Source organism: Hylobates moloch, unplaced genomic scaffold (genome assembly GCF_009828535.3).
Source record: "Hylobates moloch isolate HMO894 unplaced genomic scaffold, HMol_V3 SCAFFOLD_18, whole genome shotgun sequence".
NCBI lineage: Eukaryota > Metazoa > Chordata > Mammalia > Primates > Hylobatidae > Hylobates > Hylobates moloch.
In genome coordinates, this window is record NW_026652293.1 from 54,218,597 (window position 1) to 54,244,604 (window position 26,008).

The following is a 26,008-nucleotide window of genomic DNA, read 5'->3' on the forward strand; positions in this document are numbered from 1 at the left end:
TCTTTCTTTCTTTCTTTCTTTCTTTCTTTCTTTCTTTCTTTCTTTCTCTTTCTTTCTTCCTTCTTTCTCTCTGTCTCTCTGTCTGTCTTTCTGTCTTTCTTTTTTTGGACAGAGTTTCACTCTTGTTGCCCAGACTGGAGTGCAGTGGCGTGATCTCTGCTCACTGCAACCTCCACCTCCCGGGTTCAGGTGATTCTCCTGTCTTAGCCTCCCAAGTAGCTGGGATTACAGGTGCCTGCCACCAAGCCCAACTAATTTTTTGTATTTTTAGTGGAGACAGGGTTTCACCGTGTTGGCCAGGCTGGTCTTGAACTCCTGACCTCAGGTGATCCACCTGCCTCAGCATCCCAAAGTGCTGGGATTACAGGCATGAGGCACCGTGCCTGGCCTTGTTCATTTATTTTTCATTGCTATTGTTAGATCCCATTGTATGAATATGCCATGCATGATTTATCCATTTTCTCCTTAATATACTACATCTATTTATTTTCCTGTTAGTGGATTTTATTGTTCTATGTATTTTATTTTGTTTTTCTAGTTAACTGTTTGTTTTTACTATACAGATAATGAATGACCATTATTGTGTATATCTTTTTGAGAAGATGTATAGAGGGATGTCTCTCTCCAAGTAGAATTGCTGGGTTGAAGGGCATGCATAGCCTCAACTTTACTAGATAATGTCAAATTGCTCTCCAGTGTAGGTGTACCGATTTTTACTTAAGCCAACACTGTATGAGATTTACTGTTGCTCCACATTCTTGCCAACACTTTATATTATCATGTTTTAAAATTTTTGCCAACCTTATGGGTATGAGGTTGTATCTAGTTTTAATTTTAATTTCCATGATTTCTAATGAGATTGGCCATCTTTTCAAATTTAGGCTACTTTTAAGTTTAATGTCTTCTTTCTGAAATTATTTAACTTCATATCTCCAACAATTACTTTTACTGAGCACCAACTTATACCCACAGCTGTGTAGGATCTTAGGAGAGATTCAAGTAATGTGAAATTGGTACTAGTTCATAAGAAATTATAAGACTTATAATCTTCTTATAAGAATCTTATAATCTACCTATGTGAAGACAAAACTTTGGGAAACGGACACAGGCTATCATTTATAGAATATTTCCTTCTGTTACTTTGCAATGAATAATTGGCTGCAAGTTATCAAGTTTATAAAGAAATACTGAATAATTATTTTACTGTAGTAGTTATAAATCATCTAATATATATCCATTTAATTATATTCAGAGCTCTTTCTGTGCTATGATTTCATAGGAAGACCTTAAGAAGTTAGCTTAAATTGTTATAGTGCTGCTAGCAATAATTTTACAAAATACTTGACATCCCAATGAGATGTCTAAAAGCTAAAAAAGAAATGACATGATGATCCTAGAATTTAAAAAGCTGAAAGTTTAATCTGTAGGATTCTGTTAACATAGATAAAATATATATATATGTACACATAATCCCTCAATAAATGGCACTTATGAGATAGTATAGACAAGGACCTAGCAGTCTCTTGGAACTGCATGTCACCTTCAGGGTAAAGCCGCACCCACACTTCATATTAATAGGCCAGTAAACTGTCAAAGATACAGATAGAAGTTTTATAAAGACTGCAGTGAAGACAAAGAAGGATTCCTATCCTTCTTAAAACCCAAATCAGAGCAAAATCCTTGAAAGGCGAAGAAGGCTGTATTGTAAGGCACAAAAACTCTATGCCAGCCTTCTACTAGCCCAGTTTACTGTGACTCTGAAGACAGCCTGGAAGAGCTCTCTCAGTTGGAACAAGCTGAACCACTGCCTTTGTCAAGCTCCCAATGACCACAGTGTGCTCCTTCTGCCTCAAGATCAAGCAAGCAATGCAGAAGTCCTGTGACGATGATGAGACCAAGGGCAACTTCATCAGACTGGTGAGCAGGTCTGATGGAGAGAAAACCATGTGCATTTGGCCCCTGACTATGACACTTTGGGTGTAACTAGAATGACGATTGTCTAATAAGCCACGTCCAGTTGGCTAGTTCTAAAAATGACAGACTTTTTCATCATCACAAGAAGAGTACTAGCAGAGGAATGGAAGAGATAGGAAGGAACAAAGAGCAGTTGAGAAGAGAAAAGGAAAATGCACATAATTGAGGGAAATATTGATTGACACTAATGGAGTTTGGCTAACCCTGACCTAAGCTCTAGCCAGGAAAGACCCAATTGAAAAGCAAATATCTCCAAAGAATTGAAGATTGTTTACTAGCTTTAGTTATCTGGAACAAAGCCAAGAACCAAGAAGGAAACAATAAAGGCCTCTGAACAACTAGAATAGCTATGATGTAGAAGACATATCTGAGGCCTTCACTCCTGACTTATTTTCCTAATTTAACACACAACTCTAGCAAACTCTGGCCTTAATTTCCAGCCTACAGAAAACCTGAAACAGTAAATTTGAAGGGGAATAGTAAATTCAGAGCTCTTTTACTAAATTTACATTTGCTAGCAACATTGTGTGACATCACATTTTGAAAATGAAAGAAAAAGAACTGAAAATTAACATCAGAAACTCAAATAGTAGCATGGCACTGCTATTCTTAAAATTACCTCTTTTTTGTACTTGTACCTGGAGCGTATGACACATACAATAATTAACTTTTTAAAGAATAACTCTGTTTCAAAGTAAACTTCTTTTCATAGTCTAAATGCCTACTCAACTCTCTCCACTGACTCAAAGAAGTGTGAAGATTGGCACCTTGCTGATGAGGATCTGCTCTGGGTTAAAAGATCACATAGGTATATGTGGCTCTTCCTCTCCCTCTCCCTGCTTCCTTTTGCCTCATGCAGCTCATGCAGAAAACTCTGCCATTAGCTTTAGTCTCTTTCTTTTATGTAGCCAGCTGGAAAATAAAGAGTTAGGCAGGGGTTGAGGGGAGTCTTGGAGAGGAAGAGATATCTTAGACATTTGCTTAAGACATGTGGTACTTTTCAATTGGCCAAAATTCTCTAGATTTGGAGGGTTATCATGTTAGTCTGCTAGTCGGGCCATCACAAAATACCACAGATTGGGTGACTTAACGAAATTTTTTCACCTTTCTAGAGTCTGGAAATTCAAGATGAAGATGTGTAGGCAGGTTTGGTTTCTCCTGAGGTCTCTCTCCTTGGCCTGCACATGACCAGTTCATCCCTGACATTTCTCCCTCTTTTCAGGACACCAGTCATGTTGGATTGGAACCCCACCCTTCTGACCTTCTTTAACCTTCATTAGCTCCTTGAATTCCCTGTCTCCAAGTATAGTCACACTGGGCATTAGGGATTCAACATATGAATTTAGGGGGGACACAGTTCATTTCATAACAGGGATCCAAATCCAGCTGACAATTCAAGTGTTTCTTTGGGAGGAGAGATGCTTGATGGGATAGGAATCTGGTGTTCCATTACCCTTACTCAATATACCATGTAAAACATCCTAATGCTCCTTCTGACAGCAACCATTGTTCGTCAACTGCCTATCATTTTTAGTCAACACACACCCAAACCCACACACATCTTATTGTTATCGCGTATGTTTTTTTCCTCTCTCCTTGTCCAAAACTGCTGAAGGAGAGGAAACTAAGGATTAAACAATATACTCAAGACATCTTTGAGATATAGGAATCCAATGGCTGTGTACTGTTGTTTTATTGGAATTAAAAATTCCAGTTAAAGTTCTGATTAGAACTTTGGCCCTGTCTGCACCTCTTTTTCTTGCTTCTTCTCCAGATGGAAGTGGAGTGACCTTCTGTTTAGGTGTTGTTTTTGTTATGGATGCCGCAGTTTTCACAAAATGATTTTAATCCTATCCCTTAGCTCATGTCTGTTCTTTGTAAAACGAATAACTACATTCCAGGTACCAGTCAGGGATTAAATTTATGAACTAATTGCAGTCAAAAGCCCAACTTATGAAATAAATAAACAAAAAAACACCCCAATACTTTTGGAGGAATTCCTGAAGAATTTGCTGCTAGTCTATTTCTTTAGATTAGTTGTTCTGAAACATGGAGCTGCCAGGAAACATCAGTATGTTTCTGTTAGTTTTGAGATATGTCCCAGCCGATTCTAAGAGAAAACTACCAAATTTGCCAGTAATTTCATAAAAAGTAACTAAATTCAAGATTATTCATATGACAGTGTTGTCTTCAGTATTCTGTAATTTGATGTGCTTTGTCAAGACAAGAGAAAGAAGAGGAGTTAGAATCCAGAAACCAGCATGGCTTATTCTTGTTGTAGCTTAATGGGCCACACTTCCTAGTACACAGGAAATGCCTATGCCAATTAGAGAGTACAAGTAAAAGCCCTCTTTCATAGTGCAGTAAGGAACTGTTAATTGAAAAAAGCAGGTTAAAGTGAGGAATTATTAAAAGTTATATAAACATTTAACACTTCAGTTGTACACACAAATGTATATGCACTGATGAATCTTTTCATGTGGGGCCAAAGCTTTTTATTTATTTATTTATTTTTGAGTTTGGCTCTGCCAGTTGTCATTCTGCTTTATTTACCTTGTACAGATCACACTCATAAGCTCATAATACACTTCCTACTATTTCCAGTTTTGTTTTGTTTTAATTAATGAGAGAATTGAATGACACTCGGGCAGCAATCAGAGCAGAAGCCTAGATTTTATTCCAATCTTTTGCATTTATCTTGCCCATACCTAGTTGGACAGCAGTCTAGCAACTTTTATCTAGTATTTCCAAGTATTCAATTTGGTTTGTTTTGTCAAACAACAAACATGTACTTCATTGGTTTATGTAAAATTTGTATTGGACAGACTTTGAGGCAACCCCCATGATTCTTGCCTTCTGGTGTTCACACTTTTGCATAATCCCTTCCCCTTGATTGTGAACAGGACCTATGACTTGCTTCTAACCAATGCAGTAGGGAAAAGGTGAAGGAATTTCACTCTCATGATTGTATTACATTATATTAGACTGTCTTGCTAGCAGACTTGCTCTAGAGAATATATTTGCTGGCTTAAGAAAGTAAATAGCCATGTTGGCGAAGTCCACTTGGCAAGGACCTATGGACAGTCTCTAAGAGGTAAAGGTGGCCCCTAGCTGACAGCCACCAAGAAGCCAGGGTCCTCAGTACTAACCCCTAAAAAGAAATGAATTCTGCCAGTAACCTGGGTTAGCTCGGAAGTAGATTCTTCCCTAGTCAAGTATCCAGATGAGAACCATCCTGGACAACACATTGATTGCAGCCTTACGAGACCTGAGCAGAGGACCCAGTTAAGTCAGGCTTGGAATACTGAGCCACAGAAACTGCAAGGCGACAAATGTGTGTTGTAAATTGCTAGGGTATGGTACTTTGTTACTCATCAATAGGAAACTAATATATTAAACTATTTCCAGTAGTAACTGCAACTGGCAAACATGTTTGGGACCTAGATAACCTCTGGTAAGCATGATTCTCAACTGCTTGGAGTGTAAGGCTGCAGGGAGCACCACTGGCCAAGAGCATTATGGATGCACAGATGTCACTCACTGTGTGTTGCAGAGGGAATGTAGAGCAAAGGTTGGCAGGTTAGTTAAGTAGAGGCCAGTTACAAAGATGTCTGATACACTGAAGTGCTGAGTTGTGATTTTTTTAAGTCATTTCCTACAGCTTAACAAATAAATAAAATTTTAACAAGAAAGCAAGAATAGATGAAGAAAGTAGTAGTGGTAATTCATTTAGATATTATATATGAGTGTAGGAGAGCAAGACTGATGCCAGGGACTTTTCTGTTAGAGATATATAATAGCAATAATACAAATAAATTACAAAGGAAACATCATAATGCTACTTATATTAATAACAAGTTCATAAACTTTAAAATCTATATCTTATAAGAAAACCAAAATAAGTACTGTTTGTGTTTATTCTTTATAATATGTTCTCGGAGGCTTGAGGAAAACAATATTTTTTAAAAATACTGTTCAATTTTTAAAATTACCTCAGTTACACTTAAGCATTTTTTCTTATAAAATGACTTTTAAATGTTTAAATGCCTGATTTTACTACTCAGTGCTTATAAAATGATTTTATGAAAGTCATCATGTAATAAGCTACCATATTTGACTTGATTTTCTGGAAAAAATGACTTGGTTACATTAAAACCTAGAATCATCAGATTTGTGAACTTTGGTTTTATAGCTATATGTGAATCTTGTCTGCTCATATTACATGTGAATTTTATCTGCTCATGTGCCACAGTAAGAAAAAAAATAGGTTGAAATAAGAAGCCTAGATCCTCTGCAAATCTAACCCACAGAGCCCTACCCCTACTGTCAGCCTGGGAGTCTCTGGGCAGTGGTCACCTGATGAGGTGCCCCCTTGTTTCTCTTTGGGGTTCTCAGGGAGGTGAGTCTGGGGCGGGTTAGGTAGGCAGAGAGGAGGCTCAGGTGGAGTCAGAAGCCAAGGTAAAAACCCTGAATATGTTCTGAGGGGACTACCTGCTCAGACCAAGGGACCCCATGGAGCTCCATTTCTGTTGTCAGTCCTGGGTAGGCCCAGGCAGGGGTGGCATCCTTTCTGTGTCAGAGTGAGAGGCCCCCTCAGCCCTCACTCTGGATAATCACCCAGATTCCAGGCACATTCTCCTCTGCTGACCTGAGGGCACGCCACTCAGACCAAGGCCCACACCTCCCTGAGACCCCTGAGGAGGAATTGAGGGAATATGACTTCTGGCTCCCACTGCCCAGGACCTCCAGGACTGCCCACGGTAAGGACCCTTTCTCTCATGTGACAAATTAGAATCAACAAGATATTTAATGAACATTCTACATTTCCTACTGTCCACAGGCATCTGGTATTGTTGAGGATTGGAGCAGGCTTCTCAAAAATTGGCTTGAAAAGGCTTGAAAATGAACAACTTGATTAACACATAGGTGAAGGATCTGAACAGACACCTCATCAAAGAAATTATACAGATGGCAAATAAGCATATGAAAAGATACTCCACATCATATGTCATCAGAGAAATTATAATTAAAACAATAATGAGATACTGCTACATACCTATTAGACTAGCGAAAGTCCCAAACACAGAACCAAATGCTGGCAAGGTTGTGGAGCAACAGGAGCTCTCATTTGTTGCTGATGGAAATGCAAATGGTACAGCCACTTTAGAAGAGAGTTTGGCAGTTTCTTACAAAACTACACATATCTTACCATATGATCCAGCAGTTGCACTCCTTGGTATTTACCGAAGGAAGCTGAAAACTTACGTCCACACAGAAACTTGCACATGGATGTTTATAGCAGCTTTAGTCATAATGGTCATAACTTGGAAGCAACCAAGATGTCCTTCAGTAGGTGAATGGATGAATAACCAATGGTACATCCAGACAGCAGAATATAATTTAGCACTAAAGGGAAATGAGCTATCAAGCTATGAAAAAACTTGGAGGAACCTTAAATGCGTATTACTATGTAAAAGCCAATCTGAAAAGGCTACATGCTGTATGATTTCAAGTATATGACATTCTGGAAAAGGCAAAACTGGTGACAATAAAAAGATCAATGGTTGCCAGAGGTTAGGGAAAAGGGAGGGATGAATAGGTGGAACACATGATTTTCAGAGCAGTGTTAGTATTAGTCTATGTAATACTGAAATGATGGGTACATGTCTAAACCCATAGAATGTATAGTAGTAGCAAGAGTGAACGGTAATGTAAATGTGAACTTCCAGTGATAACGATGTGTAGATCCATCGATTATAACAAATGTACCTATCTGGTTTGGGATGTTGATGGTGGGAGAGGCTCTGCATATGTGGGGACAGGGAGTATATGGAAACTGTTTGTACTTCCTGCTCAATTTTGCTGTGAACCTAAAACTGCTATAAAAATAGTCTATTATGTGTATGTGTATCATAGATATGTATATGTATATATGTATATGTATATAAAATGACTTCTGATGCTACTTTGTTTGACTTTTCCTGGTTCACATACCTGAGTAAGGCAATTTGGTCAGTGAATGCAGCTGTCCCTCTGTGGGTCAGATGCTCAGTTTTGACAAGCAGTCAGTAGCATGCTAATAGCTAATAGCTTTTTAAAACCTGTTAGCCCTGTTTGGGAGGTGAAGAGTTCAAAACTCTGAGGAACGCTTCTGGGTGAAGGCTGACTCCCATTGTCCAAGGCTGCAATAGCAAAATCATCAGTTACAGTGACTTGGAGCTCAAAGGGGCCATTAGGACTGTGGAGCACAAAGGTAGAGCAGACGAGGCTCAGAGTAGGCACTTGAGAGTCATGAGATAAGGCTAGAGAGGTAAATAGGATCTTGATTTTTTCCAGAGTCTGGTAGCCAGTGTTCAAGATTAGGGGTTTTGTTCTAATGGCATTGAGAAACCACCAGTGGATGTTAAGTAGTGGATAATGGATTGGAGGATGGGAGGATAGAAAAGATGTATGGATAACAGATTGGAGGATGGGAAGGTAGAAAAGAGAGTCAGAATGGTTGTACCAAGACCAGTGAGATTCAGTGTGACAATGGTGTCAATATGGATGGGTGGACGTTGATGGATTTGAGATAAATTGTGGAGGTGAGTAAAAATGTCTTAGATGTAGAAATTTTAAGAGATGGTGTTGTTAAGGATGATCTAAAGTTTCAGTCATTAGGGTGCTTGACAGATATATGGAGCTGGGGAAAGCCAGTATCAAATTTGGTGTGAGAAATCAAGTATTGGGTTTGAATTTCTGTGAGACAGCCAAGTGAAAATATTGAGTAGGTATATATGGATTGGATATAAATGTTGGGATGATAAAGTTAAATTTAGTAGTCAGCAACAAATCGATGATATTTGTAGCCATGATAAATCATTAGGAGAAACATGTAGAGTTAGAAGATAAAGGGGGCTAAGGGCTGAACCCTGAGGACCTCCGTGTTTAAAGGCTGAGTAGAAGGGGAGAGATTTAGTGGAAGACTGAGAGGGGCCATTTAGGCAGGAGGATGGTCAGGAAGATGTGCTGTCAGAGCCAGAGCAAGAGATGATCTCAAGTGTACTGAAGACCATGTTTACTGAGAGGTTAACCCGCATGCTGTTTGTTCCAAATTTGAAATGAAAATGTGTTTCACAGTTACAGAAAGTACTTGTCTTGAACATGAATGAATCTACCTTTATATTTTATTTACTGATAGGTAATTTTTAATTATTAAAGTTGTAAGTATCATGGACTTTATAAAAATTTATTTATATGAATATACATATGCACACATACAGACTCCCTAGGTTTATGTAGGAATTATTGAGAATAGCTAGGGAAAGCAAGCTTTTTTGTAGGAGGTAAGCCTTAAGTCATTTTGTTTTAATTGGGGTGAACATTTATTGATGCATTTTTGCACATTTTATTTCTTTCCTTAAGTTGTGGTAAAATATACCTGACAAAACTTAACCGTTTTAACCATTTTAAGTATACAATTCAGTGGCATTAAGGTGCATTTACATTGTTGTTCAAACATCACCATCAATCTCCAGAATGTTTTTCGTCTTCTAAAACAGAAACTCTGTACTCATTAAACAGTAACCCGCCCAGTGCCCCATCCTTCCAGCCCCTGGCAACCATCATTCTACTTTACATCTCTATGAATTTGACGACTCCACTCTAGGTACCTTATATAAGTATAATCATACAGTGTTTGCCCTTTTGTGACTGGCTTATTTCAGTTAACATAATGTTCTTAAGGTTTATCCATGTTGTATCTATCATGTGTCAGAATTTCCTTCCTTTTTAAGGCTGAATAATATTCCATTGTTTGTATAGACCACATTTTGTTTATCTCTTCATCTGTTGATTGACTCTGGTTGCGGGGCTATTGTGAATAATGCCACTATGAACATGGGTGTACTAGTATCTGCTTGAGTCTCTGCTTTCCATTCTTTGGGTATATGACATATACCCAGAAGTAGAATTGCTAAATCGTATGATAATTCTGTTTTTAATTTCTTCAGGAACTGCTATATATTTTTTTCATGGAGGCTTTATCGTTTGTCATTCCCATCAACACTGCAGAACTGTTCCAGTCTCTCCACATCGCCGCCAACATTTGCTATTTTCTGGGCAGAGTTGGGGGTTGTTTTTTGATAGCAGTCATCCTAATAGGTGTGAGGTGGTACCTCTTTGTGGCTTTGATTTATATTTCCATAATGATTAATAATGTTCAACATCTTTTTGTGTTCTTTTGACTATTGTGTATCTTTCCTGCAGAAATGTCACCTCTGAAAGCAGTAACTTTAGATTTTATTCTGATAAAATGCATATGTCGTAATATACTTTCAGAATATCACCAATTTTTGGTTCTCCTATTTTCTTGAACAAATTGCTTTATTTGGAATCTAACACATACTAAAAGACATAGAGAAAATAATACCAAATTATAGTTTTGAAAAATGTGCCCTATATTGTTTAAAAAGTAAAATGAAAAGGAGGGAAATTGTAACATTTGTGTTTCAAGTCGCTTCTTGTCATTTTGTTTTTATATAAATTAGTAAATGTATTTTTATTGTTCTTTAATGTTATTCTACAAATCTACCTAAAAACCTTACTGAATCTTTCATTAAAATGTCTGATCAGTCAGAAGAGATGACTTTAAAGAGTCAAACCCCTAAGGAAGGTGGTTTCTGGGTAAAAATCATATGAAGGAGCATTTAGTTTCATTTTCAGTGTTTTTCTTCTGTAGCTTTTCATAAGGAATGGTTAAATAATTGTAAATTTTATTGTGTATAGTGTATTCACACCACAGACACACACAGACCATTTGAGTTCATCTACTTAAAATTCTTTTAGAAACCAAGTCACAGCGAAGTTAATGTCACAGTCTAAGTTAACATAACTTGTTTGTACAGAGTTGGGACTGAGAAAATATCTTGTTTCAATTCATTGCCAGAATCCTGTAGCATTTTGTAAGCAGATTAATTTCTTCAAATAAATATTTTAATTGGCTCTCTGCTTGCTTGTTTTTTTTTTTAACAGAAATATATCTACCTGTTTTCTTTAACAGTTATTTCGAGAAGTACGAATAATGAAGATACTGAATCATCCTAATATAGGTATGAAATATATATATATATATAAAATTAGCGATGAAGTATTTTCCTTAATTTGAGGGTATTTGAAAAGACACAATGTTGAAGGATAGTTTATTTAAGCAGAAGAAAAGTGATAACCTGAGTGATAACCCCGGAAAGTGATACTTTGGGTAAAAATAGATTACAAAGAAGCTAACTGGAGGCTACAGATTGCTGTTTTCTGCTACCTCGCTATCTTCTGCTCTCCACTAAAATAATTGATATCATTCAGAATTAATGCATACAATTTTTTTAAATTTCCTAATAAAATGTTTCTAAATTAAAAAAAAAAATGTCTTTCTTGCCGGGCGTGGTGGCTTATGCTTGTAATCCCAGCACTTTGGGAGGCTGAGGCAGGTGGATTGCCCGAGTTCAGGAGTTTGAGACCACCCTGGGCAACGTGGCAAAACCCTGTCTCTACAAAAAAAAAAATACAAAAATTAGCCAGGCGTGATGGTGCGCACCTGTAGGCCCAGCTACTCAGGAGGATGAGGTGGGAGGATTGCTTGAGCCTGGGAGGTGGAGGTTGCAGCGAGCCAAGATCGCACCACTGCACTCCAGCCTAGGCAACAGAGTGAGACCCTGTCTCAAAAAAAAAAAAAAAAAAAAAAAAAAGTCTCTAAATAGAGATTGCAGGTCATTTAGGTATTTATAAAAAAAAAATGGCTTTCAGATATTTTGATACAATGCACTTGGGTTTGATCATAGGTTTACAGGCAAAATAACTTTGCATTTTAAAGAAAATAAAAAGTTGATTTCAATTTTAGTGAAATTTTTCAGTAAGTTCTGATTTCTCCCCATCTTTACAAATAACGTATTGATTAGATATATTATTATATGAAATCATTTGATTGTGAGAAGTAAAATTCTTTTTAAAATCTGTTTTTTAAAACACTTTGCGCATTTAAAAATCTTATATGTATATAGTTGTTAAAGTGCTTATTTGTGGTGAATATTTCAACTACATAAATTTGATAATTTGGTAGTTTTTCTAACCAGAAACTTTCATAATATCACAGAAATACAGAAATCCTTTTGTTTCTGTACCAAAGATTATTTAGCATTTTTTGATGGCTCACTGTAATGTAGCGTAGTCTCTTTTTAAACTTCAGTTTAAATTCTATTTTTCTGATTTTAAGAGTTCCTTTTATTACCTTATTCTAATAGGAAAAAGTAATGGCCTTTTAATCCTAGAAACTTAACTTTTTCAACTCAAGAAGTTGGTTCTAAATCACTTTGTGGTAAGTAGTTTTCTGTCATAGGAGTAATAATCTTTGAGAGACTTTTGGAACTTAAAATTGTGATTAATGATGTTTAGTAAATAGTCAAATTTTCTCCTAATTTTGTGTTACCTTAGATTTTCTTAAAGCATATTCAATCTGTGCTAACAGTTATAGAGTTATATCTCTAATTTTTTTTCAGTAAAATTGTTTGAAGTTATTGAAACAGAGAAGACTCTCTATTTAGTCATGGAATACGCGAGTGGGGGTAAGAATGAGGGTGATCGAAAAGTTCTCTTTGCTGAGACATACAGAAATATTAACACCTAAGAGTTCATTATGACATTTATGTCTTCAGTGTTAATGAATCTATTGTTTTATTTAAATGCCTTTAAATTACATCTTAAGGAAAATTCAGTGTTTACTTTTAAGACCTTTCGATCCTATATTATAAATGGAATTTTTGGCTTATTTACATTTTACTTAGGGACATTTTTTGAAACGTTAAATTTGTATTTTCATCTTATAAATGTATTGATTCTCTTATCTAAATTTTACTATATCATATCATGATTAGAAACTTGGCTTTCAGCAGGGAATCTCAAGTACAGAATGTATTTAATAAAATCTATAATAAAAGCTTGTTCTAGGTCAGGTGTTTATTTCACTGATTGTTCACATATGACACATTCTCAATATACATACATTTCCAAGATAATTCATAAAATGAATTAAGTATTTCAATTTAAACAAGTATTGATCTGTACATTTTATATGTTAGAGGACTGAGTTGACAGAGAGATAGCAAGATGCATTTGTAGTAGAATATCACATATGTTTTAACTACCATGGTGTCAAAAATAGGAATGATTTTTAAACACTGATATGTGATAGAAAATCACCTTCATCTCCTGCACTTTCCCTTAAATGAGAAATGTGTCAGCTCAGAATCACTTTTCTTTTAGACTTACGACTTCACTTTCTCAGAAATGGGTTGAAAATTTATGGAATTAATCATTTAATAAGTAAAAATAAAGAATACTTAAAGGGAGGTGTTAAGGGCTCAGGATTTAAGCAACTGAAGAAGAAAGAAGGCAGCTGAAATTATTTGGCTGATTGACTTTTTGCTAATGAATAGAAAAACTTAGTGTTGAACTTACTATTGAGCTCTTTTAGCTAATGAAATTTATAGTTTTTATGGTGATTCAGATTTTATGTGAACTAGAATAAAACCGATTTATCTAGTCTGTAGCAACTAAACTATATTTATACTGTCTCATATTTCTTTTCTTTTTCTTTTTCTTTTTTTTTTTTTTGAGACGGAGTCTTGTTCTGTAGCCCAGGCGAGAGTGCAGTGGCCCGATCTCGGCTAACTGCAAGCTCCACCTCCCAGGTTCACTCCATTCTGCTGCCTCAGCCTCCCGAGTAGCTGGGACTACAGGTGCCTGCCTCTGTGCCTGGCTAATCTTTTTGTATTTTTAGTAGAGATGGGGTTTCACTGTGTTAGCCAGGATGGTCTCGATCTCCTGACCTCGTGATCTGCCCGCCTCAGCCTCCCAAAGTGCTGGGATTACAGGCATTAGCCACTGCGCCTGGCCTCATATTTCTAAAAAACTTTACTATAGATGTTAATGTATTTAATTGTTTTTGCAGTTGTTTATACAGATTGAATATTTTAGTTCTTTTTTTTTTTTTTTGCAAAGCTTTCATCACCTGAAAAAAATATTTCAGTGTAGGTTCTTTTACTTAACTTGAAAAATCTATCATTAATGTTTATTATGATAGGATTTTAAAAATTATATTAAAACAGCCATGTAAATTTCCATAAAATGTGAATCTATAATAAAACTAATGAATCTACAAATACCACATAATGAACTATTTCTCTATTTTTATGTCCTTCAGTTAGATTGCTATAATACTGTGTCTCATGGGAACCCCAAATATTAATTTTAGTTTAGTTAGAGTCTTTTCTTCCTTTTAGTGATATAAAATTTAGAGAAATGGGCTATACCCACTTTGATTTGGGAAATCATAGACTGCTAAAATTCTGTAGACACCCTTTTTATAAAGGCCCACTGCAAGGCTGTGTTAATATTAATATGTGTACTGACTTAATGGTTAATGGTAAGTACAGTCAACTCTCTATTGGTGCTAATGAAGGGGAGTAATGGCTAGAGTAAGAGTATGTAAGGCCTTCACTGCTCTCCTTCAGTAGCATATTTGGGAGGCACAGTGGGGAGTAGTGTAGAGAAATAGGTACAGGAATTCAGACCACACCAGCCAGTCTCATTAAATTCTGATGCCGCGATAGGTTTTCTTTGAGTTTTGCAAGTTAGTGATTCTGTAACAAAAACCATCATGGTTCTGTGGCAGTAAATCTAGAATCATTTTCTTGCCTTTTTAATCCATAAATGGCAAGGTGACTCTGGAAAATAAAACACTGAATATTTTTCCTCTGAAATTTCTAGTTGGTTTAGGATCAAATCTGACATGTACACTAGAAAGGTAATGTGAATAAGAATTAAGTTAGACTGCCTCTTTGCCAAGAGTTGATTCTGGTTCACTAATGGAATGAAAATTTTCAGTGATTAGAAAATCAAAGAAATCTTTTTTTTATTTTGAACCATGTTTAATCCAAAGGAGCCTATTAAAAGTAGATTTCGGGACTACTGTGGAATGATGTGTTTATTCTTTCTTTTGTTCATTCAAACAACATTTATAAAATGCTTACCATGTATCAGGTAATGTTCTAGGTGCTGGGAATACATGAGTGAGCAAAGACAAAGTCCCTGCCCTCAAGACACTTACATTCTAGTTGGGGAAGTAAATCATACACAAACAATATATGATAAGTACAGGACTATGTCATGTAAATACCTGGGGTAAGTGTATTCTAGGCAGTACTTAAGAGTAGATCCAAATTTTTCGATCTCTTGTATGTATCTTTCCTAGCCTAAACTTGCATATCTAGAATTAACTGCTATGATGGGTTAACTAGAATTAACAACTATTACCACATATCTAGAATTAACTACTATGATGAGTCAATTAGAGCATCCATTCATTTCTCTGTTCTCATCATCCCATTTAATCACTTAAGTATGCTTAATATTATATAATATGCTGTCTAACATTGTAGATGTATTAGTTTCATGTGACATACATTCACTGCGTATTTGATTTTTAATATTTATATCCTAGGATTGATATTGCATATATATGTAATGTATCTGTATACCTAGGTACAAAAATGCCATTTATTGAGTGCTTACTATATGCCAGTTGCTGTGCTAAGCACATGCATTATTTCATTTATTTCTCATGACAACCATGTGAGTAGGCAGTAGGTAGAAACTGAGTCTTAATGAAGTTAAGAAATCTTCCTAATAATGTCTTTCAGTAGTACTTAGGGCTAAAACAAAATTCATACCAAAATTGGTCTGATTCTAAAGTCTGAGTTTTTTTGTTTTTACCACTTTGCTATACTTTACAAGAACACTTTAAGCCATTTTGTGAGTTTTTAATATACATGTATATCTATCTGGTGCAAATTATAAGGACACAAAAATAAATTTAATCCTTATACTAAGATAATATTTTATTTTTAAAACTCTAACTCAAGTTTAATTTAGTTTTAAGCTATTCCTAACTAGAGAAAAAGGAGAAAAACTTACAGACATGTAAAGTAATGGATCCAGTAGAAAATTTATACAGCTTCTAGTTATTTTTAAATTATTTCACCAAACATTTATCTATCCACTTTGTGTTCTGCCATGAAGATGAAGATGCAAATTAAGTACAGATATTATGATGATTTTCAAGTAATTTACAGTTCATCTGGGGTAATAGAGATACACAAATGATTTAATTCTGTATAATTTGTGGCTAACTACTAAAATGTATGAAATGAGTAAAGTGAGAATAAACACAGAGTATAGGAAAGGAAAGAAATAAATCAGTGTGGATGGAAGTAGTGAGATGGAATTTTATCCAGACTACATGACAGGGAGAATTTAAAAGAGCAGTCCAACAAAACACACTTCATCATTTTGTTTGAAATGTAGGCCCCAAATATAAAGCCAAATGTAATTTTTGATTGCCCAGGCTGTGGCTTCCCTTTACTAGAATGGATAATAAAGAGTTGACTGTATTATTACATAATACTTGAAAGCAGAAAGCAAGTTTTCTTGCTTGTGTTTTTATGACTTATTTTTTAAAGAGTTTTGCTAAATCACAAACTGCTACAGATACTCAATTTTATGTGTAATTTTTTCCTTTTTTCTATTCATGTGTTAGTTTGTAACTTACATAAACTAGCAGAAAATTGTGGGCCAAAAGCTTCTTTATAAACAAGGAAAAAACTTGACATTGCATATATTGTTAACCAAAAATCTATGTATATTTTACTACCTGCTTTACCTTTCTGATTCAGGTGAAGTATTTGATTACTTAGTTGCCCATGGAAGAATGAAAGAGAAAGAGGCCCGTGCAAAATTTAGGCAGGTATGGAAAGTAGTTTTCAATTTTGTTTTGCTGATATTTGTAGCGATGTACAATGGACAGTATTACAAACTGGACTTCACAGCACATGGTATTTTAAAAAGAAGAATTCCTGCTTTCTTATGTTTTTAAGGATGGAAAACTCCTAAAAAATAAACCTTTCTGAATTTAAATTTAAATAGTTGCAGATGGTTATTTTTAGATTGTCGTAAAGAGTAAATATTTATAGATGAGACTCACCTTATTAACTCTCTGAGAGTCCTGGAAACATAGACTAGACTGAGATAGAAAAAAATTAGTTAACCCTTTGAAGTCTTTATCCAGTAATTATCATAAATTATTACTGGCTTTATATATACAGCATATATGTGTACTGTTTAAAGAGGTTATTATATTATATTCTTTTAATCAAAGATATTTTGGTGTTTAAACTCATTTTTGTAGATTTAAAGAATATGGTCAATTTTATTTAACCAAGTAGGCAAGAAACTCCAAATTGTGGCAGAGGAATATGGTAAGATACTCATATTTCCAGTTCAACTTGAATATGACTTATTACAGAAATGATAACATAAGAAAAAATAAATTTATCTAGAATTTTGTTTTTAATTTTTAGAACTGAAGTGATTGAAATAAGCATACATATAAATAGCAAATTAGTGAATTGTAAATTGTTTATAAAATTTACTAAAGTTTAAGTGGATAATTTACTATATCCTAAACTTTTATCAAATTTAGAATTTTAAAAATGGCTCACTACCTCTTCTGCCTGCATGGACACTAATTCTACAATTAAAGAGGTTCTGTAATCAGTATGTTGGGAAAAGACCAAATACTGATATAAGATCTTTCTCTAAGATATATACGTATGTGTTAACATGTTAACAAATAGAGAAGTCCTGAAAGGGAGGGGAGGAAAAAGCCTGTTTAACTTGTTGTAACATGGCATTCTCCAAATTGACAATGAAATGTGTTTGTTTTGTGAAACCTCTGTTATTAATATTTCACAGAATTATTGCTTTTTGGAACACAATTTGTGAAATTCTTTATACCAAAGGTATGCATAGCACTTTTATTTGGGATAGATTCCTAGAAATATTCGTATTAAAATAGCTGAATATAAAGACAACTGGTAATAAGGAAAACAACATTAAGAAACTGAATGGCATTCAACCACCTACTGTTAAATTATTTTCTATCCTGGGATGGAAGTTCAAGCTTACCCTTAAATAAAGTATTACACACATCATTTTTAAAATTTTTTATTTATTTTATTTTATTTTATTTTTCTTCCTTTTTTTAATTATACTTTAAGTTTCAGGGTACATGTGCACAACATGCAGGTTTGATACATAGGTATACGTGTGCCATATTGGTTTGCTGCACCCATCAACTCATCATTTACATTAGGTATTTCTCTAATGCTATCCCTCCCCCAGACCCCCACTGATGTTACCCGGCCTGTGTCCTAGTGATCTCCCCCCGCCTGTGTCCAAGTGATCTCATTGTTCAATTCCCACCTATGAGTGAGAACATGTGGTGTTTGGTTTTCTGTCCTTGTGATAGTTTGCTGAGAATGATGGTTTCCAGCTTCATCCATGTCCCTGCAAAGGACAGGAACTCATCCTTTTTTATGGCTGCATAGTATTCCATGGTGTATATGTACCATATTTTCTTAATCCAGTCTATCATTGATGGACATTTGGGTTGGTTCCAAGTCTTTGCTGTTGTGAATAGTGCCACAATAAACATATGTGTGCATGTGTCTTTGTAGTAGCATGATTTATAATCCTTTGGGTATATACCCAGTAATGGGATTGCTGAGTCAAATAGTAGTTCTAGTTCTAGATCCTTGAGGAATCACCACATTGTCTTCCACAATGTTTGAACGAATTTACACTCCCACCCACAGTGTAAAAGTGTTCCTATTTCTCCACATCCTCTCCAGCATCTGTTGTTTCCTGCCTTTTTAATGATTGCCATTCTAACCATTCTAACTGGCATGAGATGATATCTCATTGTGGTTTTGATTTGCATTTCTCTGATGACCAGTGATGATGGGCACTTTTTCATGTGTCTGTTGGCTGCATAGATGTCTTGTTTTGAGAAGTGTCTGTTCATATCCTTTGCCCACTTTTTGATGGGGTTGTTTGTTTTTTTCTTGTAAATTTCTTTGAGTTCTTTGTAGATTCTGGATATTAGCCCTTTGTCAGATGGGTAGATTGCAAAACTTTTCTCCCATTCTGTAGGTTGCCTGTTCACTCTGATGGTAGTCTCTTTTGCCATGCAGAAGCTTTTTAGTTTAATTAGATCCTAATTTGTCTATTTTGGCTTTTGTTGCCATTGCTTTTGGTGTTTTAGTCATAAAGTCCTTGCCCATGCCTATGTTCTGAATGGTATTGCCTAGATTTTCTTCTAGGGCTTTTATGGTTTTAGGTCTAACATTTAAGTCTTTAATCCATCTTCAATTTTTGTATAAGGTGTAAGGAAGGGATCCAGTTCAGCTTTCTACATATGGCTAGCCAGTTTTCCCAGCACCGTTTATTAAATAGGAAATCATTTCCCCATTTCTTGTTTTTGTCAGGTTTGTCAAGGATCAGATGGTTGTGGATGTGTGGCATTATTTCTGAGGCCTCTGTTCTGTTCCATTGGTCTGTATGTCTGTTTTGGTACCAATACTATGCTCTTTCAGTTACTGTAGCCTTGTAGTATAGTCTGAAGTCAGGTAGCATGATGCCTCCAGCTTTGTTCTTTTTGCTTAGGATTGTCTTCACAATGCAGGCTCTTTTTTGGTTCCATATGAATTTTAAAGTAGTTTTTTCCAATTCTGTGAAGAAAGTCATTGGTAGCTTGATGGGGATAGCATTGAATCTATAAATTACCTTGGGTACGTATAGCCATTTTCACGATATTGATTCTTCCTATCTGTGAGCATGGAATATTCTTCCATTTGTTTGTGTCCTCTTTTATTTTGTTGAGCAGTGGTTTGTAGTTATTCTTGAAGAGGTCCTTCATGTCCCTTGTAAGTTGGATTCCTAGGTATTTTATTCTCTTTGTAGCAATTGCTAATGGGATTTCATTCATGATTTGGCTGTCTGTCTGTTACTGGTGTATAGGAATGCTTGTGATTTTTTGCACATTCATTTTGTATCCTCAGACTTTGCTGAAGTTGCTTATCAGCTTAAGGAGATTTTGGGCTGAGACAATGGGGTTTTCTAAATACACAATTATGTCATCTGCAAACAGGAACAACTTGACTTCCTCATTTCCTAATTGAATACCCTTTATTTCTTTCTCTTGCCTGATTGCCCTGGCCAGAACTTCCAACACTATGTTGAATAAGAGTGGTGAGAGAGGGCATCCCTGACTTGTGCTGGTTTTCAAAGGGAATGCTTCCAGTTTTTGCCCATTCACGGAATGCTTCCAGTTTTTGCCCATTCAGTATGATATTGGCTGTGGGTTTGTCGTAAATAGCTCTTATTATTTTGAGATACGTTCCATCAATACCTAGTTTATTGAGAGTTTTTAGCATGAAGGGCTGTTGAATTTTGTTGAAGGCCTTTTCTGCATCTATTGAGATAATCATGGTTTTCGTTGTTGGTTGTTTATGTGATGGATTACGTTTATTGATTTGCGTATATTGAACCGGCCTTGCATCCCAGAGATGAAGCCGACTTCATCATGGTCGATAAGCTTTTTGATGTGCTGCTGGATTTGGTTTGCCAGTATTTTATTGAGGATTTTTGCATCGATGTTTGTCAAGGATATTGGTTTAAAATTCTCTTTGTTTGTTGTGTCTCTGCCGGGCTTTGGTATCAGGATGATGTTGGCCTCATAAAATGAGTTAGGGAGGATTCCTTCCTTTTCTATTGATTGGAATAGTTTCAGAAGGAACGGTACCAGCTCCTCTTTGTACCTCTGGTAGAATTTGGCTGTTAATCCGTCTGGTCCTGGGCTTTTTTTGGTTGGTAGGCTATTAATTATTGCCTCAATTTCAGAGCCCGTTATTGGTCTATTCAGAGATTCAACTTCTTCCTGGTTTAGTCTTGGAAGAGTGTGTGTGTCCAGGAATTTATCCATTTCTTCTAGATTTTCTAGTTTATTTGCATAGAGGTGTTTATAGTATTCTCTGTTGGTAGTTTGCATTTCTGTGGGATTGATGGTGATATCCCCTTTATCATTTTTTATGGCATCTATTTGATTCTTCTCTCTTTTCTTCTTTATTAGTCTTGCTAGTGGTCTATCAATTTTGTTGATCTTTTCAAAAAGCCAGCTCCTGGATTCATTAATTTTTTTGAAGGGTTTTTTGTGTCTCAGTCTCCTTCAATTCTGCTCTGATCTTAGTTATTTCTTGCCTTCTGCTAGCTTTTGAAAGTGTTTGCTCTTGCTTCTCTAGTTCTTTTAATTGTGAGGTTAGGGTGTCAATTTTAGATCTTTCATGCTTTCTCTTGTGGGCATTTAGTCCTACACATTTCCCTCTACACACTGCTTTAAATGTGTCCCAGAGATTCTGGTATGTTGTGTCTTTGTTCTCATTGGTTTCAAAGAACATCTTTATTTCTACCTTCATTTTGTTATTTACCTAGTAGTCATTCAGGAGCAGGTTGTTCAGTTTCCATGTAGTTGTTCGGTTTTGAGTGAGTTTCTTAATCCTGAGTTCTAATTTGATTGCACGGTGGTCTGACAGATAGTTTGTTGTGATTTCTGTTCTTTTACATTTGCTGAGGAGTGCTTTACTTCCAACTATGTGGACGATTTTGGAATAAGTGCGAAGTGGTGCTGAGAAGAATGTATATTCTGTTGATTTGGGGTGGAGAGTTCTGTAGATGTCTGTTAGGTCTGCTTGATGCAGAGCTGAGTTCAAGTCCTGGATATCCGTGTTAACCTTCTGTCTCATTGATCTGTCTAATGTTGACAGTGGGGTGTTAAAGTCTCACATTATTATTGTGTGGGAGTCTTAAGTCTCTTTGTAGGTCTGTAAGGACTTGCTTTATGAATCTGGGTGCTCCTGTATTGGGTGCCTATATATTTAGGATAGTTAGCTCTTCTTGTTGAATTGATCCCTTTACCATTATGTAATGGCCTTCTTTGTCTCTTTTGATCTTTGTCGGTTTAATGTTTGTTTTATCAGAGACTAGGATTGCAACCCCTGCTTTTTTTTGCTTTCCATTTGCTTGGTAGATCTTCCTCCATCCCTTTATTTTGAGCCTATGTGTGTCTCTGCACATGAGATGGGTCTCGTGAATACAGCACACTGATGGGTCTTGACTTTTTATCCAATTTGCCACTCTGTGTCTTTTAATTGGGGCATTTAGCCCATTTACATTTAAGGTTAATATTGTTTTGTGTGAATTTGACCCTGTCATTACAATGTTCGCTGGTTATTTTGCCCAATAATTGATGCAGTTTCTTCATAGCATCGATGGTCTTTACAATTTGGCATGTTTTTGTAGTGGCTGGTACCAGTTGTTTCTTTCCATGTTTAGTGCTTCCTTCAGGAGCTATTGTAAGGCAGGCCTGGTGGTGACAAAATCTCTCAGCATTTGCTTGTCTCTAAAGTATTTTATTTCTCCTTCACTTATGAAGCTTAGTTTGGCTGGATATGAAATTCTGGGTTGAAAATTCTTTAAGAATGTTGAATATTGGCCCCCACTTTCTTCTAGCTTGTAGGGTTTGTGCCAAGAAATCCGTTGTTAGTCCGATGGGCTTCCCTTTGTAGGTAACTCAACCTTTCTCTCTGGCTGCCCTTAACACTTTTTCCTTCATTTCAACCTTGGTGAATCTGACAATTATGTGTCTTGGGGTTGTTCTTCTCAAGTAGTATCTTTGGGTGTTCTCTGTATTTCCTGAATTTGAATGTTGGCCTGCCTTGCTAGGTTGGGGAAGTTCTCCTGGATAGTATCCTAAAGAGTGTTTTCCAACTTGGTTCCATTCTCCCCGTAACTTTTAGGTACACCAGTGAAATGTAGATTTAGTGTTTTCACACAGTCCCATATTTCTTGGAGGCTTTGTTCATTTCTTTTTACTCTTTTTTCTCTAACCTTATCTTCTCGCTTTATTTCATTAATTTGATCTTCAGTCACTGATAGCCTTTCTTCCACTTGATCAAATAGGCTATTGAAGCTTGTGCATGCATCACGAAGTTCTCGCACCATGGTTTTCAGCTCCATCAGGTCATTTAAGGTCTTCTCTACACTGTTTATTCTAGTTAGCCATTCGTCTAATCTTTTTTCAAGGTTTTTAGCTTCCTTGAGATGGGTTCGAGCATCCTTCTTTAGTTTGGAGAAGTTTGTTATTACAGACCTTCTGAAGCCTACTTCTGTCAACTTGTCAAAGTCATTCTGCATCCACTTTTGTTCTGTTGCTGGCGAGGAGCTGTGATCCTTTGGAGGAAAGAGGCCTTCTGATTTTTAGAATTTTCAGCTTTTCTGCTCTGGTTTCTCCCCATCTTTGTGGTTTTATCTACCTTTGGTCTTTGATGTTGGTGACCTACAGATGGAGTTTTTATATAGATGACCTTTTGGTTGATGTTGATGCTATTCCTTTCTGTTTGTTAGTTTTCCTTCTAACAGTCAGGTTCCTCAGCTGCAGGTCTGTTGGAGTTTGCTGGAGTTCCACTCCAGACCCTGTTTGCCTGGGTATCACCAGCGGAGGCTGCAGAACAGCAAATATTGCAGAACAGAGAATATTGCTGCCTGATCCTTCCTCTGGAAGCTTCGTCCCAGAGGGCCAGCCACCTATATGAGGTGTCTGTCAGCCCCTACTGGGAGGTGTCTCCCAGTTAGGCTACATGGGGGTCAGGGACCCACTTGAGGAGGCAGTCTTTCCATTCTCAGAGCTCAAATGCTGTGCTCGGAGAACCACTGCTCTCTTCAGAGCTGTGAGACGGGGACGTTTAAGTCTGCAGAAGTTGCCTGCTGCCTTTTGTTCAGCCATGTCCTGCCCACAGAGATGGAGTCTAGAGGCAATAGGCCTTGTTGAACTGCGGTGGACTCCACCCAGTTCAAGCTTCCTGGCTGCTTTGTTTACCTACTCAAGCCTCAGCATTGGCGAATTCCCCTCTCCAGCCAGGCTGCTGCCTCGCAGATCAATCTCAGACTGCTGCACTAGCAGTGAGCAGTGAGCAAGTGTAGGACCCGTCAAGCCAGGCACAGGAGAGAATCACCTTGTCTGCTGGTTGCTAAGACCTTGGGAAAAGCGCAGTATTTGGGCAGGGAGTGTCCCGTTTTTCCAGGTAGTCTGTCACGGCTTCCCTTGGCTAGGAAAGGGAAATAACCCCAACCCCTTGTGCTTCCCTGCCCTGCTTCAGCTCGCCCTCCGTGGGCTGCACCCACTGTCCAGCCAGTCTCAGTGAGATGAACCAGGTACCTCAGTTGGAATTGCAGAAATCACCTGTCTTCTGCGTCGATCATGCTGGGAGCTGCAGACTGGAGGTCTTCCTGTTCAGCCATCTTGGAATGCCCCTCAACATGTATTTATTTATTTTATTTATTTATTTATTTATTTTGAGATGGAGTCTTGCTCTGTCACCCAGGCTAGAGTGCAGTGGCGCTATCTTGTCTCACTGCAATCTCCGCTTCCTGGGTTCAAGTGATTCTCCTACCTCAGCCTCCCAAGTAGCTGGGATTACAGGCACACACTACCACACCCAACTAATTTTTGTATTTTTAGTTGACAGGGTTTCAGCACATTGGCCAGGCTGGTCTTGAACTCCTGACCTCAGGTGATCTGCCCACCTCAGCCTCCCAAAGTGCTGGGATTACAAGCGTGAGCCACTGCGCCCAGCCACACACATCGTTTTAAATATTACTCATTTAATATCAGTCACAGTAGCTTTTGTTAGTAGCAGACCAGCAAGAAAGTTCCAATTTGCGTTAAATATTCCCATTGGAATCCTAATGTATATTTTAAAGATTATTGCTACTTACTCTTATTTTTTAAGGCAGCTAGTTTTACTTATTTTTTGATAGATGTAGAAAGCTGTACTGGGTACTATATGGAATTAGAGAAGTTGGAAATGCCTGCTATTTTAAAGAGCTTTCCATCTTTGCTGGTGAGCGAGAGCAGGACAGGAGGTTGGGACATAGATATTTTTATAGAGATACAAATAATTACTAAAATTGGCTTGTTTTTTAAATAAAGTCTGTAATATTTTGAAATCATCTTCATATTCTTTACATTGCAGAGACTGAGTGCCAAATGAATGCTATTTAAATTGTAAAACAATGGCAAATATTTTCTTTCTAATTTATTTACTGTAAATTTTAAATGTATTTAGTATCTATATATGTTTTCCCAAAACTAAAAAAGTTACTAACTCACATTTTTAGAAACCAGAGATATGTAAACATACATACACACGGACACACGTACATTATTTTGTAGTTACCTGACTAAAGGTAAATTTATACTTAAATTTATTTTTGAGGAGCTTATTTTATTTATGGATTTGATTTAAACTCTTACGGACTTAATGAATATACATTTAATTTTATTTGCTTTTTTATTTTAACAGTGAAAGAATGTATGTATTAATACTGTGTCAATAAGGATAAATGTATATACGTCCTTGACCTTACTCTTAGAAATACCGAAGACACTTGGGCATTTTAAGACCACTGAGCAGCCATTGCCCATAAAATGCTTTTACATTCCTTAAGACTTGAGCCTACAAAAAAAAAAAAAAAATCATAATATTGATTCAATTCTTGCAATATCAAGTCTACCACTTATAAGTATTAATAATTGCGAAGTAACCCTGATGACGCCACCTCAATGCAAAACACTGATGTGTGTGGTCTTACCGTCAATACCCAGCTGACAGTAAATCATGTTTTCAGGATCCATTAATAGAAGGCTCATAGAGAAGTTCCTATATCCTATTTATGGAAGTACAGAATGATTTGAGATGGGAAGGTCTAGCTGTAAAATAATGCAGTAAAAATTGGGCTTGTGGAGGGTGATTCTTGCAGTGAGTCAGAAGGCAGAACTTCTTTCATGGCAGAAATTGTTCCCTGCTAAGCAAGTGTGGTAATACTATAATAAACTACCACGTTTGACTGATAGCTCAGAGTTCATAGAGTTTGGGTAGAACACATGCTTAATGCAGAGGATTCTTTGTAATTATCTTTCCATTCTTGATGCTTTGAGGCTCAGGAAATGTTTGATTCCAGAAGTACCTATAGAACTGTTTTCATAGAGACC

The 26,008-nt window shown here is 36.6% G+C and overlaps 1 protein-coding gene across 8 annotated transcripts in view; it reads left to right on the top strand.

The window, feature by feature from the left end:
• The window catches only part of MARK1 (microtubule affinity regulating kinase 1), a 138,954-nt gene that overhangs the window by 64,572 nt on the left and 48,374 nt on the right, over nucleotides 1–26,008 (top strand). For 6 of the 8 annotated variants that reach the window (XM_032136289.2, XM_032136290.2, XM_032136294.2 and 3 more), the window contains exons 4-6: nucleotides 11,015–11,063; nucleotides 12,504–12,569; nucleotides 16,737–16,807. In XM_032136289.2, coding sequence (XP_031992180.1) covers nucleotides 11,015–11,063; nucleotides 12,504–12,569; nucleotides 16,737–16,807 — 186 coding nt within the window. Of the gene's footprint in view, nucleotides 1–6,595; nucleotides 6,818–10,986; nucleotides 11,064–12,503; nucleotides 12,570–16,736; nucleotides 16,808–26,008 lie in introns of those variants that run through there. The other 2 variants (XR_004244986.2, XM_032136299.3) reach the window with 2 other exon arrangements.